This window comes from Littorina saxatilis, linkage group LG3 (genome assembly GCF_037325665.1).
Source record: "Littorina saxatilis isolate snail1 linkage group LG3, US_GU_Lsax_2.0, whole genome shotgun sequence".
Classification (NCBI taxonomy): domain Eukaryota; kingdom Metazoa; phylum Mollusca; class Gastropoda; order Littorinimorpha; family Littorinidae; genus Littorina; species Littorina saxatilis.
The window spans coordinates 71,082,257-71,101,533 of record NC_090247.1 but is presented as its reverse complement, the minus strand read 5'-3'; the positions used below and the strand labels follow the sequence as shown (position 1 = coordinate 71,101,533).

At 39.3% G+C, this 19,277-nt stretch overlaps 2 protein-coding genes across 2 annotated transcripts in view; one reads left to right on the top strand and one right to left on the bottom strand.

Annotated features, from left to right (window-relative positions):
- Positions 1 to 16,298, bottom strand: part of LOC138963169 (uncharacterized) — a 48,477-nt gene extending 32,179 nt beyond the window's left edge. The window contains exons 1-2 of the mRNA XM_070335208.1: positions 16,123 to 16,298; positions 1,037 to 1,221 (exon numbers count right to left, since the gene is read on the bottom strand). Coding sequence (XP_070191309.1) covers positions 1,037 to 1,221; positions 16,123 to 16,276 — 339 coding nt within the window. The 5' untranslated portion in view covers positions 16,277 to 16,298. The remainder of the gene's footprint in view (positions 1 to 1,036; positions 1,222 to 16,122) is intronic.
- The window catches only part of LOC138963168 (tereporin-Ca1-like), a 114,091-nt gene that overhangs the window by 40,475 nt on the left and 54,339 nt on the right, over positions 1 to 19,277 (top strand). The gene's annotated exons all lie outside the window — the stretch shown is intronic.

Sequence of the window (19,277 nt, the reverse complement as noted above, 5' to 3'; positions counted from 1 at the left end):
TTTTAGTCGCGGGAATTTTAGAGTCAAGCATCATTTGGTAATGTGGAGAAGTTAAGCTACATGTCACTGACACGAAGGATGAGAAGAATCTTCTCAGATCAAAAGAAGGGGCCTAGCCTCGCTTTAGAAAAGGGCGGAAGAATACGCTCTCTGGAAAAGTTAGCACACTCCAATAGTGCGCTAACAGTTTTAAGCGCATAATGAACACTTATTTATCGCGCTTCTCACTAGTGATCACGGCGAAGCACAATAGCAACAGCGTGCACACACACACACACACACACACACACACACACACACACACACACACAAACACACACACACACAAACACACACACACACACACACACACACACACACACACACACACACACACGTACACACACAAGGGACAGTAGGAGATCATTTGCATTCCGAATCAAGTCACATACCGCAGGGGCGGACCTAGTTGTGGATAAGGGGGGGGGGGGGTCCAAATTGGAGCAGGGGTCCAGGGGCCGCTCAGGCCCCGGTGGGGTCCAGGGGCAAAGCCCTGGTCGGGGGTATGGGGGGCGAAGCCCCCCAGATGCTGAAGGAATTTTATTTTTTTTAGGTCAATCGGAGGCCTCTCCTGGAAGATAACAAGGTATCTATTCAGTAAATATGCGTGTAGAAATATGTGCACCTTTGACTTTGATAAGGCAATGTGCTATTTTATATGAACTACTATTTCAGTATAACTAACAGCAAAATGTTTCAACGAAAAAAGGTGGCCTGACATATTCGGAGGGGGGTTAGCCTTTGAGTTTCTCGTCAGTTTCAAGCATGTTGCATTTGGAAGGAAGGAAAGCACAAGCGCTTTATTTTTTTTACTGAAAAAAAATAAAATTAAAAAAAAACGGATGGGGGGGGGGGTCCGGGCACCCAGGAACCCCCCCCCCTAGGTCCGCCCCTGTACCTTACTGGAGTTCCAACGTCCAGAGTGTTGAAGGAGGGACAGTAGGAGATTATTTAACCGATCTTACATGTGCATTCCAAATCAAGTCATATCTCTTACCTGATATCCAACGTCCCAAGTGTTGAATTTGTAACAATCGTAGTCTCCGATCTCGAAATCATTTTGAGGGCTTTCAAGCTCCTTATAGGGGGAGTAGCAGGAAGCTCCATTCAGTCGCACCATCACGTTTGAGTCAGTACCGCCCCACCAATTCACCGCCGTTTTCACGCAAATCTTGACAGGAACTGTGAAATAGGGCCTACATAGTCACCTGGCTGGCTATAGTGGCAGGGTTACTTTGGGTAGTCACATTAGATATTATGTTTTTTGGAAAGTTCGTTTTATTTGCAGTCACAGTTCGGTAAACAACAATTGGCTAAACCCAACCACCTAAGAATGAGAAGCGTTTTCGTAACATCACCCATATTCTGCAAAAATGCATCCATGACGCAAGGGGTAGGTTACACAAAAACGTCATGTACCGCTTGACTGCATACGGATATAAGCAAATGATACCTTAAACGAAAGCTAAAGATTGTTGCCATCAGACAGCAAGTAAAATGCCTAATTCGTAGACACAGTTTTACTTTTAACAACATCTGTATAACATGCGGACGACAAAACAGGAAATGCCATTTTCTCAATCGATATGTATAGCTAACCGAACGCCTGGTTAAAACCGCAACGAGAAACATCTTGAAAATTGTTTATTCTCACAGCTAGAATTATTTAACATCAACAATTGTTAATTTACCGAGAAAAACAACAGTCATATTAAGTAGATGTGCAACGCCAAGGCACTGCATACCCCAGCGAAAGACAAACCTCTCTCTTTCTCTCTCTCAAACACACACACACACCCAAGTTACACACGTACACACATACACTCACTCACACGCACTCACTCACTCTCTCACACACACTTCACTGTACACACAAAACACACCCCCATTCGCACATATAGACAGACGGACATACACACCTTTACAAACAAACACACATACACACACACATACACTTACGCACACGCACAAACACAAACCAACCCACCCACTCTCTCTCTCTCTCTCTCTCTCTCTCTCTCTCTCTCTCTCTCTCTCTCTCTCTCTCTTTCTTTATCTCTTATACAGACACACACCCACACAAACACACATGTACATACGCACGCATGTACGCACGCACACACCCACAGACACACACACACACACACATTGACTCACACAAATCTCATACACACAATACACACACACATACACGGTTGGCCTAGTGGTAAGGCGTCCGCCCCGTGATCGGGAGGTCGTGGGTTAGAACCCAGGCCGGGTTTGTTTGTTTGACTTTAAAATTGGCAATCTAGTGGGTGCTCCGTCTGGCGTCTGGCATTATAGGGTTAGTGCATGCTAGGACTGGTTGGTCCGGTGTCAGAATAATGTGACTGGGTGAGACATGAAGCCTGTGCTGCGACTTCTGCCTTTTGTGTGGCGCACGTTATATCTCAAAGCAGCACCGCCCTGATATGGCCCTTCGTGGTCGGCTGGGCGTTGAGCAAACAAACAAACAAATACGCACATAGACAGTCGGACACACACACCTTTACAAACAAACACATATACACACTCATACACACACAAACATACACACAAACTCATGCACACACACATTCACACACACACACACACACACTCTCTCTCTCTCTCAAACACACACACACCAAGTCACACACACACACACACACACACTCACACGCACTCACTCACTCTCTAACAAAAAAACTTCATACACACAAAACACACACCCATACGCACATATGGACAGACGGACATGCACACCTTTACAAACAAACACACATACACGCACACACATACACTTATGCCCACACACACACTTACACACACACACGAGTACAGACTCATGCACGCGTGCGCACACACACACTCAAACACACACACACAAACACACACACACATGACACACACACACAAATACACACACCACACACATACGAGTACAGACTTATGCACGCGTGCGCGCACACACACACACACACACATACACACACACACACACACACACACACACACACACACACACACACACACACACACACACAGTAACACTAAACACATGTGCACAAAATGAACACAAACACACACTGCGCGAGAGAGAAAGACTACAAGGAGGCATGACGTCATGATGCATTAATTGACGTCAAAGACTTTCGACCGTGACGTATTCTTCTTACGCGAGCTTTATCCATAGACTTGGAAACTACGGAATTTCTACCCGTCCAAAGCGGCCTGGGGTGGCGTTTGCTGAAAAAATGGGGGCGCCTATTTTACCCACCGTATTTTTGTTAGTATGGTCCCCATTTTTGGTGAACTTCCATCTCCAACTGTAGCACGTAGCCGGGCACAACGAATCCTTCTTTATCATGTATTATTTGGTGTGCACATTTCTCAAATCGATTACAGTATAGCGTTCACAGGATACCTCCAGCTTCGCTGGGATAAAGTACATAATGGATGATTCTGAATCAACTCCGAAAACCGAACCGGGTCGAAGCATACACAGGCTTGAAAAAGGATAATTTGGTTCAATCGGTTAGATTTTTACCCATAACATTAAAGATCACCTCGTTATAAAAGGAAAGTGATCATTGTAAAAGGATTTTGCTATCGCAAAATAATTCAATTTTTCGGTTTTACCACATGACGTCAATAGTGTTATCAAATTATTACATAGCGTGCATTTGTCAGACATTATACTAAATGTTAGAAGCGATCTTAAAGTGAAAGTAACGTTTAATAAAAGTATGCGCATGTACTTATTGATTGATATATGACTGAAATAAAGGACATGTAATTGAAACGTACAAAACGACATTTTGTACACTACCTCTCTAAAAAAAAAAAAACGCGACTATGACTGACCGATATGTATTTGTAAATTGGGTCATTGTTAGCGATGAAAACGGGTTTTCTTTCAAAGATAACACGCAAACTGTGAATTTCAAGCCCATAAACGATTTCAGTACGACTTCTTCAGAACATGTCTGTTTTTCACTCCACCAGTTTCAGTTTTAATAAAATATATGTTTAACTGTCATTTTCAAAAATCCTTATCTGCAATTCACTTAAACCAAATACACCATGAACCCAGAAGGTATTAGAGTGAGACACTTTACAGTGAAATATGTTATGATTCCCCTTATTTCCAAAAATATGCATTTCAATTAGCAGACACGATTCTCGTCGTAGGTGCGTGCCCTCTGGTGAGGCAACCGTTATCATTTTTTGCCGTAAGAATTGACATTTTTAAACATAAATCATGGATAAACAAGAGGCGAAGCCTTCAAGGCTCACGTAAGAAATCGACAAACAGTAACACAAACTCAATCACTCCGTCACACATACACACACACACACACACACACACACACACACAGAAAGAGCATAGGTGAAACTGTGCAAGAAAGCGAGACTAGCCTACTTACAGGGACACGACTGCCAACTAGTCTCGGCCCGCTCAAAATATCAATGACCGAGACTTTCAGTAATTCCTTCGCGTGACGTCTAACCCTTTTACGTCATAATGTGACGTCAATGTAATATGACGTCTTCAAATGTTAAAGTTTCTACCACAGACATACACACACACATACATACGCACGCACGCACGCACGCACGCACGCACGCACGCACAGACAGACAAAAGTTAGCACCGCATAGGCTACACTTACGTGAGCCAAAAACTCATTCTGCAAAAAGTGCAGGTTTTCTTGGTATAGTCAGTTAAAGCATCTTAAAATTCAAGACATTTTGCAATTACGTGTATGTATTTGAAATGGCAGAAAATATTGAATGAAAGTGATTTTTGACTGATTGAAACCCTACCCCCACTAACAAAATGGGCCCTGAGATTAGGGGTGTTAGTTGAAGATGAATGAATATTGGCTATTCTTTTCCCCTAAAGTATTCAAAACCTAAACATATACATCGACAGGATGTTCTACATTAACACAATTTAACGTTTTAAACATATACATATGCTTAGAACACGATACTTCCGGTTTTTCTACCGGATGACTTATACATTTAGGGGGTAAACATCATATCGTAGAAAAAGCTTTATTTTCAAAAAGTGCAAGTAAATATTAAAATTCATGCATAATATTTATATATTGGAGTTAGTTTTCCTTCGAAAGTCATTTGTTTCAAGTGGCAGAAAATGTCAATTGGAGAGTTACATGTACGTAAAGCGTATAACTGTTGTCTGTGATTATAGTGCATTGTGGACACATTGGCACCATTTGATCCTAAATGCTAAACGATGTCGTGTTCATACGACAGTTTTAGGATAATTTACATCGCATCGATTCCTAAATTGATGGTAGCATTTCAATGATAAATTTTATTTCCGGTTGCGTCAGTGCCGTTCTATTTGTGTAATAAGGTAATAACGAATGAACCACGTGTCACGCTGCTATGCTAGTCTTCAAATGAAAATTCCAATTTTAGTCAGTTAAAAGGCATGTATTGCGCGTTACATACATTTATATCCCCCCCCCCCTCCTCCAGGATTACAATGCAAGTAAACACATTTAAATAGATGGTAACTTTTTACATGGTTACACACGCAGTGGTGAACGTCACGTGTGGTTTAACTAAATAACTTGCACATACAATAGTGACCCAATGTTTAAGTCTGTCTGTGTGTCTCTGTTTGTGTGTTTGTCTCTGTCTGTCTGTGTGTTCGTCTGTCTGTCTCTCCCTCTGTCTGTCTATCAGTCTGTCTGTCTGTCTCTGTCTGTCTGTCTGTCTCTGTCTGTCTGTCTGTCTCTCTCTCTGTCTCTAAGTCTCTGTCTCTCTCTGTCTGTCTCTGTCTCTCTGTCTCTGTCTCTGTCTGTCTCTCTCTCTCTCTGCGAGGTAGCTGCACTGATAGAGAAAAGCAATACAGAAAATACGCAGTGGTGAACGTAACGTGTGCATTAACAAAATTAATTGCACGTACAATAGTGAACAACTGTTAAAGTCTGTCTGTGTGTCTCTGTCTGCCTGTGTGTTCGTCTGTCTGTCTCTCCCTCTGTTTGTCTATCAGTCTGTCTGTCTGTCTATCTGTCTATCTGTCTCTGTTCTCTCTCTCTCTCTCTCTCTCTCTCTCTCTCTCTCTCTCTCTCTCTCTCTCTCTCTCTCTCTCTCTCTCTCTCATACACACTCTGCGAGGTAGCTGCACTTAATCTTTTTGTTTTACATTTAAGGCTTACATTGTTATCCGATTTGTTATTTCCTTGGTAAAAATCAAAATATGATGTTGAAAAAAAGACATTTACATAAAATGGCTTAATCAAAATGTTATGACGTATTTATTTATCTTGTGTGTGTGGCAATGTGTGCTTGTTTGTGTGTGAATGAGAATGTGTGGGTGTATATGTGTGTGTGTGAGACACAGACAGAGCTAGAAAGAGAGTCAGGGTGTGTTTGTATGTGTTCCGAGTTTGACAACACAGTGTTCCACTTTACACACCCATGCGTCCAACCTGGAACAAATGCAGACATTTTTATTATGATCAGTCTGATGAGTTGCGTGACTTTTATTTTATTTTATGTGGTTCGTTTATTTACTGATAGAGTCTAGTATGTGACAATATAAAGAACGCTTTGCAATATCCATATTTTTGTCTGGTACGGCTGTTTCTCCTTAACTGTTCCAGGTTTAGCGACTTTCCCCTATGAGAGCAAAAATAATCTCTGCGGCTTACCGAGAAATAATGTTGTATTATTGTCATGTCCACCATCATGAAGACTTGTGTAATGGTACATTGGTTTGGCCACGTCAAAATTGTGACCCTCAACCACGGAATGAGTCGCATGTCACCTCTGCGTGGGTTTTATATTTTTACATTTTCTTTTAGAGTTTTTTTATGCTCTATCCAGTGGTAAAAACCGTTTTAGAAAAGAGCTATAAGCCTGTGACTATAAGGTGACCCTCACACTGTTACCAGACACCCCACGGACTTATGTTAAGCCTAGCTCAGAACAGCGCGAGGTGACATGCGACTCATTCCGTGGTGGAGGGTCACCTAATAAGCTTTTGCCTGAGTTTGTGTCCTAGTTACACATGTTGGAATTGTTCTTTGTGACGTATTTTGAATTACATTTGTTTGAACCAAATGATTTATTTTAGAGTACAAATTATATCTACCCATCTACCTATGATGTCTACCTATCAAGCACAATCTGCTCATAAAAAGTCTTGTGGGTAACAAGGACATTTATGGGAAATCGGAATTCCCCTGCTGTAACCTCATGAATATTAATGAGTAGCTCATGGACCAATCGCTGGACAATGCCTACCAGCCAGCTTAGAGTGGATGCTTTCCCCTTGACCGCGTTCGGTCACTCTCTTCTTTGTCTACCTACAGACAACACTATTTTTTGCTCTGTCGCTACTTTTGACTTATTCTTCGTCTTTTCTCTAACTCTCGCTCTCTTCTATCTTCTATTCTTGTAGACTACTTGATCCCATGTCTTCGCTTCAGCAAACATTAGGTTATGTGATTCATTCTATTTTTCTTCGTTGTTGATCTTATTTTGCCGTGATGCCAGGAAAGCACGCCGTGATCGTTGGCCATTCTATTGGCGGGCGGCTACGGACGGCGGTTTACTGTCGAACGCCGGGAGACAACACCTTGGCAGACCTGTTGTCCCGTCTGCAAGTGGACAAGTTCAAGCGATTAGCTCCTTGGGCAGACTCCAACCCAGTGCTTGTACCTAGGCTGCCCTGCTTGAACCCCTAACCTTGGCCTGTCATGCATGTCTGTTTGGACTAACCTCCTGCAGAGACTTTTTCAGCTCTCCTCCAATAATTTCTTGTCTTCTTTCAGCTCCTTGGCACAGGCAGACAGTATTATAATTACCGTACATTTTAGGTGTCCATTTTACTGCCGGGAATCTCTCTGTTTCAATTTGTGCAGGATATGTTCTCCTGTCTCGGTATCCACAACAACAACATAGTCTTTACCAACCACAGGAGGAGGGCCGCTACCAGAACACTGCTCAAATCTACTCATATCATTCCACGTCTGTGTCTCCATCCGTTGGATTTCCCCCTAATCATTATGGACTCTCTAGATTTTATAATGAATTTCAATTGTTGGATTCCATGAGAATCCCCAACTAAATTAATTAACAGGTTGGGCAATTAACTATCTATTCTTGAAAAACATAGGTAAGGTAAAATAATTACAGAATTTAATAAAATAATTGTCATTTCGGTGGCCTACTGCGGCAACACTTCGCATTGACTCTGTTTTTATATTTAGTCAAGTTTTGACTAAATATTTTAACATCGAGGGGGAATCGAAACGAGGGTCGTGGTGTATGTGCGTGCGTGTGTGCGTGCGTGTGTGTGTGTGTGTGTGTGTGTGTGTGTAGAGCGATTCGGACTAAACTACTGGACCGATCTTTATGAAATTTGACATGAGAGTTCCTGGGTATGAAATCCCCGAAAGTTTTTTTCATTTTTTTGATAAATGTCTTTGATGACGTCATATCCGGCTTTTCGTGAAAGTTGAGGCGACACTGTCACGCCCTCATTTTTCAACCAAATTGGTCGAAATTTTGGTCAAGTAATCTTCGACAAAGCCCGGGGTTCGGTATTGCATTTCAGCTTGGTGGCTTAAAAATTAATTAATGACTTTGGTCATTAAAAATCGGAAAATTGTAAAAAAAAATAAAAATTTATAAAACGATCCAAATTTACGTTTATCTTATTCTCCATCATTTGCTGATTCCAAAAACATATAAATATGTTATATTCGGATTAAAAACAAGCTCTGAAAATTAAATATATAAAAATTGTTATCAAAATTAAATTGTCCAAATCAATTTAAAAACACTTTCATCGTATTCCTTGTCGGTTCCTGATTCCAAAAACATATAGATATGATATGTTTGGATTAACAACACGCTCAGAAAGTTAAAACAAAGAGAGGTACAGAAAAGCGTGCTATCCTTCTTAGCGCAACTACTACCCCGCTCTTCTTGTCAATTTCACTGCCTTTGCCATGAGCGGTGGACTGACGATGCTACGAGTATACGGTCTTGCTGAAAAATTACATTGCGTTCACTTTCATTCTGTGAGTTCGACAGCTACTTGACTAAATATTGTATTTTCGCCTTACGCGACTTGTTTTTGTTGCTTGTATGTTAATTGTCATCTGCCTTGTCTCCACTGATTTCACATAAAAAGTCTTGTGGGTAACAAGGACATTTATGGGAAATCGGAATTCCCCTGCTGTAACCTCACGAATATTAATGAGTAGCTCATGGACCAATCGCTGGGCAATGCCTTCCAGCCAGCTTAGCGTGTATGCTTTCCCCTTGACCGCGTTCGGTCACTCTCTTCTTTGTCTACCTACAGACAACACTATTTTTTGCTCTGTCGCTACTTTTGACTTATTCTTCGTCTTTTCCCTCCCACCCATCCCTATGTTTACCAGTTATCCCCTTTGTTACATATTGCAATGGCAATTTAGATTCTTATCCTTGTCATAGTGTCATCATATTGCAAGCTATTATTGTTGTCACCTTGCTGAATATATTCGTAAATTTGCTTGTACTTTTAGTTCATGTCACTGGAATGAGTTAGCCTCTAACGATGGGTTGTCCATGCCATAATTCTGTCCATGGTTTATTACATTACATGCCCTTATTGGCTCCTATTCACCTTTGATTCTGACAATTTTTATTCTGCATGCTGCCAGGGTGTGCTGGCACCACCGTTTGAGCTTCGGTGCAGTACCATTATTGATTGGTCTGGAACCGAAACTTAGGCTATAGTCCACAGTTGCACCAGGTCCAGACTACTTCCCTTTCGCCCTGAGCGGTTTTTGGGCTGAGCAGCCGGCGACTGTGGCATCTGGCATAAACATATATCTAATTAATATCAAACTAACGTTTCGATTGTCAACGTTATGGCGGAACAGCTCCAAAAGCTTTATGGACTCTCTAGATTTTATAATGAATTTCAATTGTTGGATTCCATGAGAATCCCCAACTAAATTAATTAACAGGTTGGGCAATTAACTATCTATTCTTGAAAAACATAGGTAAGGTAAAATAATTACAGAATTTAATAAAATAATTGTCACTTCGGTGGCCTACTGCAGCAACACTTCGCATTGACTCTGTTGTTGTTTTTTTTGCTTGTATGTTAATTCAACATTCTCTATCCTTTTCTGGAAAAAGAATGTTTCCTCCAAAATAAATATTTATCAATAAAAGTCACAGACAACGTCAATTCTTACAAATAAATGATTAAAGTATTGGGTTTTTTTTAAGACGCCTCACAATGAACAGTTTTTCAGAGTTTTTTTATTTATTTATCAAATACCTTGAATTTTGTTGTTGAAAAAGCATGCGAAGGAAAAACAATCTTCTTTTTTTACATTTAGTCAAGTTATGACTAAATGTTTTAACATCGAGGGGGGAATCGAGACGAGGGTCGTGGTGTATGTGTGTGTGTGTGTGTGTGTGTGTGTGTGTGTGTGTGTGTGTGTGTGTGTGTGTGTGTGTGTGTGTGTGCGTGTGTGTAGAGCGATTCAGACCAAACTACTGGACCGATCTTTATGAAATTTGACATGAGAGTTCCTGGGTATGATATCCTCAGACGTTTTTTTCATTTTTTTTTATAAATGTCTTTGATGACGTCATATCCGGCTTTTCGTGAAAGTTGAGGCGGCACTGTCACGCCCTCATTTTTCAACCAAATTGGTTGAAATTTTGGTCAAGTAATGTTCGACAAAGCCCGGACTTCGGTATTGCATTTCAGCGTGGTGGCATAAAAATTAATTAATGACTTTGGTCATTAAAAATCTGAAAATTGTAAAAAAAACACAAATTTTATAAAACGATCCAAATTTACGTTCATCTTATTTTCCATCATTTGCTGATTCCAAAAACATATGAATATGTTATATTTGAATTAACAACAACTCTGAAAATTAAATATATAAAAATTATTATCAAAATTAAATTTTCCAAATCAATTTAAAAACACTTTCATCTTATTCCTTGTCGGTTCCTGATTCCAAAAACATATAGATATGATATGTTTGGATTAAAAACACGCTCAGAAAGTTAAAACGAAGAGAGGTACGGAAAAGCGTGCTATCCTTCCCAGCGCAACTACTACCCCCCCCCTCTTCTTGTCAATTTCACTGCCTATGCCGTGAGCGGTGGACTGACGATGCTACGAGTATACGGTCTTGCTGCGTTGCATTGCGTTCAGTTTCATTCTGTGAGTTCGACAGCTACTTGACTAAATGTTGTATTTTCGCCTTACGCGACTTGTTTTTCTTTCTGTTTGTATTGCTTTGTTTGTTTCTTTCTTTGTGTTTGTATTGCTTTGTTTGTTTGTTTGTTTGTTTGTGTTTGTATTGCTTTGTTTGTTTCTTTCTTTCTTTCTGTTTGTATTGCTTTGTTTCTTTGTTTCTTTCTTTCTGTTTGTATTGCTTTGTTTCTTTCTTTCTTTCTGTTTGTATTGCTTTGTTTGTTTCTTTCTTTCTGTTTGTATTGCTTTGTTTGTTTGTTTCTTTCTGTTTGTATTGCTTTGTTTGTTTGTTTGTTTCTGTTTGTATTGCTTTGTTTGTTTGTTTGTTTCTGTTTGTATTGCTTTGTTTGTTTGTTTCTTTCTGTTTGTATTGCTTTGTTTGTTTCTTTCTTTCTTTCTGTTTGTATTGCTTTGTTTGTTTCTTTCTTTCTGTTTGTATTGCTTTGTTTGTTTCTTTCTTTCTTTCTGTTTGTATTGCTTTGTTTGTTTCTTTCTTTCTGTTTGTATTGCTTTGTTTGTTTCTTTCTTTCTTTCTGTTTGTATTGCTTTGTTTGTTTCTTTCTTTCTGTTTGTATTGCTTTGTTTGTTTCTTTCTTTCTTTCTGTTTGTATTGCTTTGTTTGTTTCTTTCTTTCTGTTTGTATTGCTTTGTTTGTTTGTTTCTTTCTTTCTGTTTGTATTGCTTTGTTTGTTTCTTTCTTTCTGTTTGTATTGCTTTTTTTTGTTTCTTTCTTTGTTTCTGTTTGTATTGCTTTGTTTGTTTGTTTCTTTCTTTCTGTTTGTATTGCTTTGTTTGTTTCTTTCTTTCTTTCTCTATTTTATTTTATTCCACCTTTGTTTTCGTTCTTTCTTTCTTTTTGCTATTTTTTTAGCAATCTATTTTTGTTGTTTTGTTTTTTTGTTTGTTTTTCTACGTATCTCTCTTTTTGTCATTTTTGTTTACCATTTCGTTCTTTTCTTTATTCTTTTCTGCTATTGTATTTTTTTCTTTCTTTCATTTATTCTCCCTTCTTTCGTTTCATCTCTTTTTTACATTTAGTCAAGTATTGATTAAATGTTTTAACATAAAGGGGGAATCGAGACGAGGGTCGTGGTGTATGTGTGTCTGTCTATGTGTGTGTGTGTGTGTCTGTCTGTATCACAGTGTGTAGAGCGATTCAGAGTAAACTACTGGACCAATCTTTATGAAATTTTACATGAGAGTTCCTGGGTATGATATCCCCAGAGTTTTTTTCATTTTTTTGATAAATGCCTTTGATGGCGTCATATCCGGCTTTTTGTAAAAGTTGAGGCAGCACTGTCACACCCTCATTTTTTAATCAAATTGATTGACATTTTTGTAAAGCAATCTTCGACGAAGGCCGGACTTCGGTATTGCATTTCAGCTTGGTGACTTGAGTGACTTCCTTGCTGCGTGGATTGACGAAGCTGTTTTGTCCTGGTGAAAACACTGTAGTGCGTGCAGTTTTATTCTGTGGGTTCGACAGATTGACTAAATGTTGTAATTTCGACTCACGTGACTTGTTTGTTTTGTTTCTTCTTATGTCTCTTTTTGTCTTTATGCCACTTTTCCTTATTTCTGTTTTACTATTGTTTTCTTAGATTTGTTTGTTTCTTCTTATCTCTCTTTTTGTCTTTCTTCCACCTTTTCGTTCTTTTTATGTTTAGTCAAGATTTGACTAAATTTTTTAACATAGAGGCGGAATCGAGAAGAGGGTCGTGGTGTATGTGTGTCAGTGTGTGTGTCTGTGTGTTGTGTGTAGAGCGATTCCGAGTAAACTACTGAAGTGATCTTTATGAAATTTTACATGAGAGTTTCCAGGAATGATATCCCCAGAGTCGGTTTTTTTTTCTCCGTTTTATCGATAAATGTCTTCAGCTTGGAGGCTTAAAAATTACTAAATGAGTTTTGTCATTAAAAATCTGAAAATTGTAATAACAATTGTTTTTTTTATAAAACGATACAAAAACCATTTCATCTTATTCTAAATCATTTTCTGATTAAAAATACATATAAATATGTTATATTTAGATTACAAACAAGGTCTGAAAAGTAAAAATATGAAAATCATGATTAAAATTAAATGTCCAAAATCGATTTAAACACAATTTCATCTTATTCCTTGTCGGTTCCTGATTCCAAAATCATATAGATATAATATGTTTGGATTGATAACAAGCTCAGAGGGTTAACAAGAATAGAGATACAGAAAAGCGTGATATTATGGATTGTCAATTTCACTACCTTTGCCACGAGCGATGGACTGACGATGCTACGAGTAAATGCAGTGCGTTTAGTTTCATTCTGTGAGTTCGACAGCTTGACTAAATGTTGTATTATTGCCTTACGCGACTTGTTTGCTTTTCTTTTCGATCTTTCGTTTTTACATTTAGTCAAGTTTTGACTAAATGTTTTAACATAGAGGGGAAATCGAGACGAGGGTTGTGGTGTGTGTGTGTGTGTGTGTGTGTGTGTGTGTGTGTGTGTGTGTGTGTGTGTGTGTGTGTGTGTGTGTGTGTGTGTATAGCGGGGATATAGCTCAGTTGGTAGCGCGCTGGATTTGTATTCAGTTGGCCGCTGTCAGCGCGAGTTCGATCCCAGGTTCGGCGGAAATTTATTTCACAGAGTCAACTTTGTGTGCAGACTCTCTTCGGTGTCCGAACCACCCCCCGTGTACACTACATTGGGTGTGCACGTTAAAGATCCCACGATTGACAAAAGGGTCTTTCCTGGCAAAATTGCTTAGGCACAGTTAATAATTGTCTACCATACCCGTGTGACTTGGAATAAGGCCGTGAAAGGTAAATATGCGCCGACATGGCTGCAATCTACTGGCCGTATAAAATTTCATCTCACACGGCATCACTGCAGAGCGCCTAGAACTGTACCCACGGAATATGCGCGATATAAGCTTCATTGATTGATTGATTGATTGTGTGTGTGTGTGTGTGTGTGTGTGTGTGTCTGTCTGTCTGTCTGTCTGTATGTCTGTCTGTCTTTCTGTCTGTGCGTGTGTGTGTGTAGAGCGATTCAAACTAAACTACTGGACCGATCTTTATGAAATTTGACATGAGAGTTTCTGGGAATGATATCCCCGGATTTTTTTTCTTCATTTTTTCGATAAATACCTTTGATGACGGCTTTTTGTAAAAGTTGAGGCGGCACTGTCACACCCTCATTTTTCTATAGAATTGATTGAAATTTTGGCAAAGCAATCTTCGAAGAAGGCCGGACTTTGGTATTGCATTTCAGCTTGGTGGCTTAAAAACTAATGAATGAGTTTGGTCATTAAAAATCGGAAACTTGTAATTATTTTATTTTTTTAAACGATCCCAAAATACTTTCATCTTATTATTTGTCATTTTCTGATTCCAAAAACATATAAATATTTTATATTTGGAATAGAAACAAGCTCTGAAAATTAAAAATATGAAAATTATGATTAACATTATTTTTTCGAAATTGATTTAAAAACAATTTCATCTTATTCCTTGTCAGTCCCTGATTCCAAAAACATATATATATATATATGATATGTTTGGATTAAAAACAAACTCAGTAAGCTAAAAAGAATAGACATACAGAAAAGTGTGTTATCCTAGCCTGCTCAGCGCGACCACTACCGCACTATCCTGCATGGCTTGTCGATTTCATTGCCTTTGCCACGAGCGGTGGACTGACTAAACTACGAGTTTGTGGTCTTGGTGAAAAAAGCAGTGCGTTCTGTTTCATTCTGTGAGTTCGACAGCTTGACTAAAGCAGGTTGTTATTTCGCCTTACGCGACTTGTTTTCTTTCTTTCTGCTTTTTGTTGATGTTAACATTTAGTCAACTAGAGCGAATCATAGAAAACTACTGGAGCGACCTTTTTCAAACTTAACATGAGAATTTCTGCAAAGAATATCCCCGGACACTTTAACAACAAAATAACACATTCTTAGATAACGTCTTATTCGGCGTTTTGTGAAAGTTGAGGCGGCACTGTCACACACTCACGCGCCTTGTTTATTTCTATCTACTTTCTGTCTTTATTTCATCATTTCTTTCTTTCTTATTTGCATTTATTTTTTGTTGCAATCTTTCTTTCTTACTTTTGGGTGTGCTATTTTTTGCCATCTTTCTTTGCTTCGTCCTTCTTTCCTTCCTTCCTTCCTTTCTCTCTGTCTTTCTTTTATATTTTGTTTATAATAATCTTTCTGATTTTATTCCCTTTTGTCATGTTTTCTTTCTTTCTATATTCATTCATATTGGCAAAAGCATTATTTTGGTTATAAAGTTAATGAAAAGAATCAAATTGAAAATAAGCAAATAAACCACATTATATTAATTGCAAAAATGTCCATCAGCAAATTCAAATATGGTTGGTTTTGGGTTTTAATGTCCCTTCAGCAGATGCTAGCTGCTATTCGAGACCGATTCAAATATGGTAAACAGTATGATTTGAATGTCGTGTTTGAACGAGAAGTTACGCTGAGATGCCAGTTTATTCATATGTGATGTGAAATAGTAAATATGTGTTTAGACCGATGATTTAAAATAGCATGATTTGTGTATATGTGTCCATATTATGTTGAAGTAGATCCTTGTTTGATACAGGGAAACATTGATCAATGTACACGCCATTATTTATTAAATGTGTGTTTATATTATTACACGATTCAGACACATATCCAACTGCATATACATATATTTAAAATATGAATAAGGGTAATTTGAAAGAATTATTGTACATTTTGAAGCTTATGTCCAACATATATCAAACATACAATTTGTAAACATATTGAGAAAAAAAAGGTTTGTTTCTTTCTGTCCACGTACCTGTTTTTCCTCTAGTGCACGGTGGCAGTGATCTACGACGACGGCGAAGGGAACCCACTTCACTCTTATTCGCCGTAGTCATACCAATCATCATCATGGTCATTGCCACCACCATTACTGCTGCTTTTGCTTTCATCGTCATCGTGAAGTTCATGTATCGCCAACAAAAGAAGCGCCTGGTTATATACACATACGTGTTGGGTTTTTTCGCGTGCATACACCAGGGGCGTGGGAAGATACGTAGAGGAGGTCCGGCACATTTTTGGTGAGAAATACGAGATCGTTTTTTATATTTAGTCAAGTTTTGACTAAATATTTTAACATCGAGGGGGAATCGAAACGAGGGTCGTGGTGTATGTGCGTGCGTGTGTGTGTGTGTGTGTGTGTGTGTGTGTGTGTGTGTGTGTGTAGAGCGATTCAGACCAAACTACTGGACCGATCTTTATGACATTTGACATGAGAGTTTCTGGGTTTGATATCCCGAGACGTTTTTTTCATTTTTTTGATAAATGTCTTTGATGACGTCATATCCGGCTTTTCGTGAAAGTTGAGGCGGCACTGTCATGCTCTCATTATTCAACCAAATTGGTTGAAAGTTTCGTCAAGTAGTCTTTGACGAAGCCCGGACTTCGGTATTGCATTTCAGCGTGGTGGCTTAAAAATTAATTAATGACTTTGGTCATTAAAAATCTGAAAATTGTAAAAAAAATTATTTTTTTATCAAACGATCCAAATTTACGTTTATCTTATTCTCCATCATTTTCTGATTCCAAAAACATATAAATATGTTATATTTGGATGAAAAACAAGCTCTGAAAATTAAAAATATAAACATTATTATCAAAATTAAATTTTCGAAATCAATTTAAAAACACTTTCATCGTATTCCTTGTCGGTTCCTGATTCCAAAAACATATAGATATAATATGTTTGGGTTAAAAACACGCTCAGAAAGTTAAAACGAAGAGAGGTACAGAAAAGCGTGCTATCCTTCTCAGCGCAACTACTACCCCGCTCTTCTTGTCAATTTCACTGCCTTTGCCATGAGCTGTGGACTGACGATACTACGAGTATACGGTCTTGCTGAAAAATGGCATTGCGTTCAGTTTCATTCTGTGAGTTCGACAGCTACTTGACTAAATGTTGTATTTTCGCCTTACGCGACTTGTTTAAAGTTTGGGAAGACGCTTAAGCGTGCCTTTTTAATCGATAAACAATAACATTATATAACACACTTGGTATTTGTTTGTTTAATTGTATATTAATCTGTGGCACAAAACCGGCACGGTTGGCCTAGTGGTAAGGCGTCCGCCCCGTGATCGGGAGCTCGTGGGTTCGAACCCCGGCCGGGTCATACCTAAGACTTTAAAATTGGCAATCTAGTGGCTGCTCCGCCTGGTGTCTGGCATTATGGGGTTAGTGCTAGGACTGGTTGGTCCGGTGTCAGAATAATGTGACTGGGTGAGACATGAAGCCTGTGCTGCGACTTCTGTCTTGTGTGTGGCACACGTTATATGTCAAAGCAGCACCGCCCTGATATGGCCCTTCGTGGTTAAGCAAACAAACAAACATAAAATCTGTGGCACAGCAAATTTAACATTTACTTTTGGTGCGAATTCTTACAATACATAAATGGACAAGAATGTATTAAGTGTTGTGTCTGCGGTGTCAACATTTGCGAAAATATGAGATTGTGTTTGTGTTTGGTAACCGAGTATTTGTGTCCGTGTGTGTTTGGTAATCGATTATTTGGGTCCGTGTGTTTGTGTTTTGTAATGGAGTATTTGTGTCCGTGCGTGTGTGTTTGGTAATCAAGTATTTGTGTCCGTCTGTTTGTGTTTGGTAATCGATTATTTGTGTCCGTGCGTGTGTGTTTGGTATTCGAGTATTTGTGTCCGTGCGTGTGTTTGGTATTCGAGTATTTGTGTCCGTGCGTGTGTGTTTGGTATTCGAGTATTTGTGTCCGTGCGTGTGTTTGGTATTCGAGTATTTGTGTCCGTGCGTGTGTTTGGTATTCGAGTATTTGTGTCCGTGCGTGTGTGTTTGGTATTCGAGTATTTGTGTCTGTGCGTGTGTTTGGTATTCGAGTATTTGTGTCCGTGCGTGTGTTTGGTATTCGAGTATTTGTGTCCGTGCATGTGTTTGGTAATCGAGTATTTGTGTCCGTGCGTGTGTTTGGTATTCGAGTATTTGTGTCCGTGCGTGTGTGCGTAATTCAGGCTCCGCAGTCCAGACACACGGTGTGATTGTCCTGACAAAAATCAGGAAAAATTGCGTTGCGGCGTAAGGCTGTTTAAACAATAAATGCATGAAATTGACTAAGGGTAGACGTGTTTCCGGAAAACTTCTGTCAGGATTTGTAAGCGGTGTGACACAGCAAGCGCCCTTGACATGGGGTCAAGCTTTTCAAAGCGAGGCGAAGCAATAGCACGTGGTTGACCGGCTTTTACCTGCCATCGCGACCAACAACTTTAACTCTGATGAGTAAGTTATGCAGTGTGCGCTTAATCATTTTAATGTGATACCCTTTGCTTTGGACACTGTATTGATCGGAGTTCACGATCTGTTGCAGCAATGATGGCTGGCCCGTACTGATCGCTGACTATGCATATTGACCGTGTTAACGTTGCCTTGCTTATACCCCCATTCCACACATCCGTGCGCAAACGACCGATTTTGGCATCTTTGAGCAGCGTCTGACCATAGTGGCAGCCGTCTTCAGGACAGCTGGGAACGGAAGCTAGAATGGATGTGTTGAATGCGGGTCTGAAAACCCAGTGTGTGAGAGCACTAGCGTTGCGTTACCATTGCGTTCAGTTCCATGAACAATCCATGAGTTCCGTTGCCTACGTAATAAGGTTCCATAACCGTTCATTTGGAACGGGCAGGGAATGGCTACAATTTTGAACATGCAGCCCGAATTCACCCGTCCCAACTGTTCCTACCGTTCAAAGTGTCACCACGTGTAAAGAGCTCGGTCAATTTAAAAAAATAAATTATTAATTCATTCATTTAATTTCTTTTTAATTAATGTTTTCTAAAATTTATTTATTTACTTTTTTTATATTTTTTTTTATAGTTTATTAATTTTAAAAAAATCCCTCCCTCTGTCTGTCTGTCTGTCTGTCTGTCTGTCTCCGTGTCCGACCCCCATA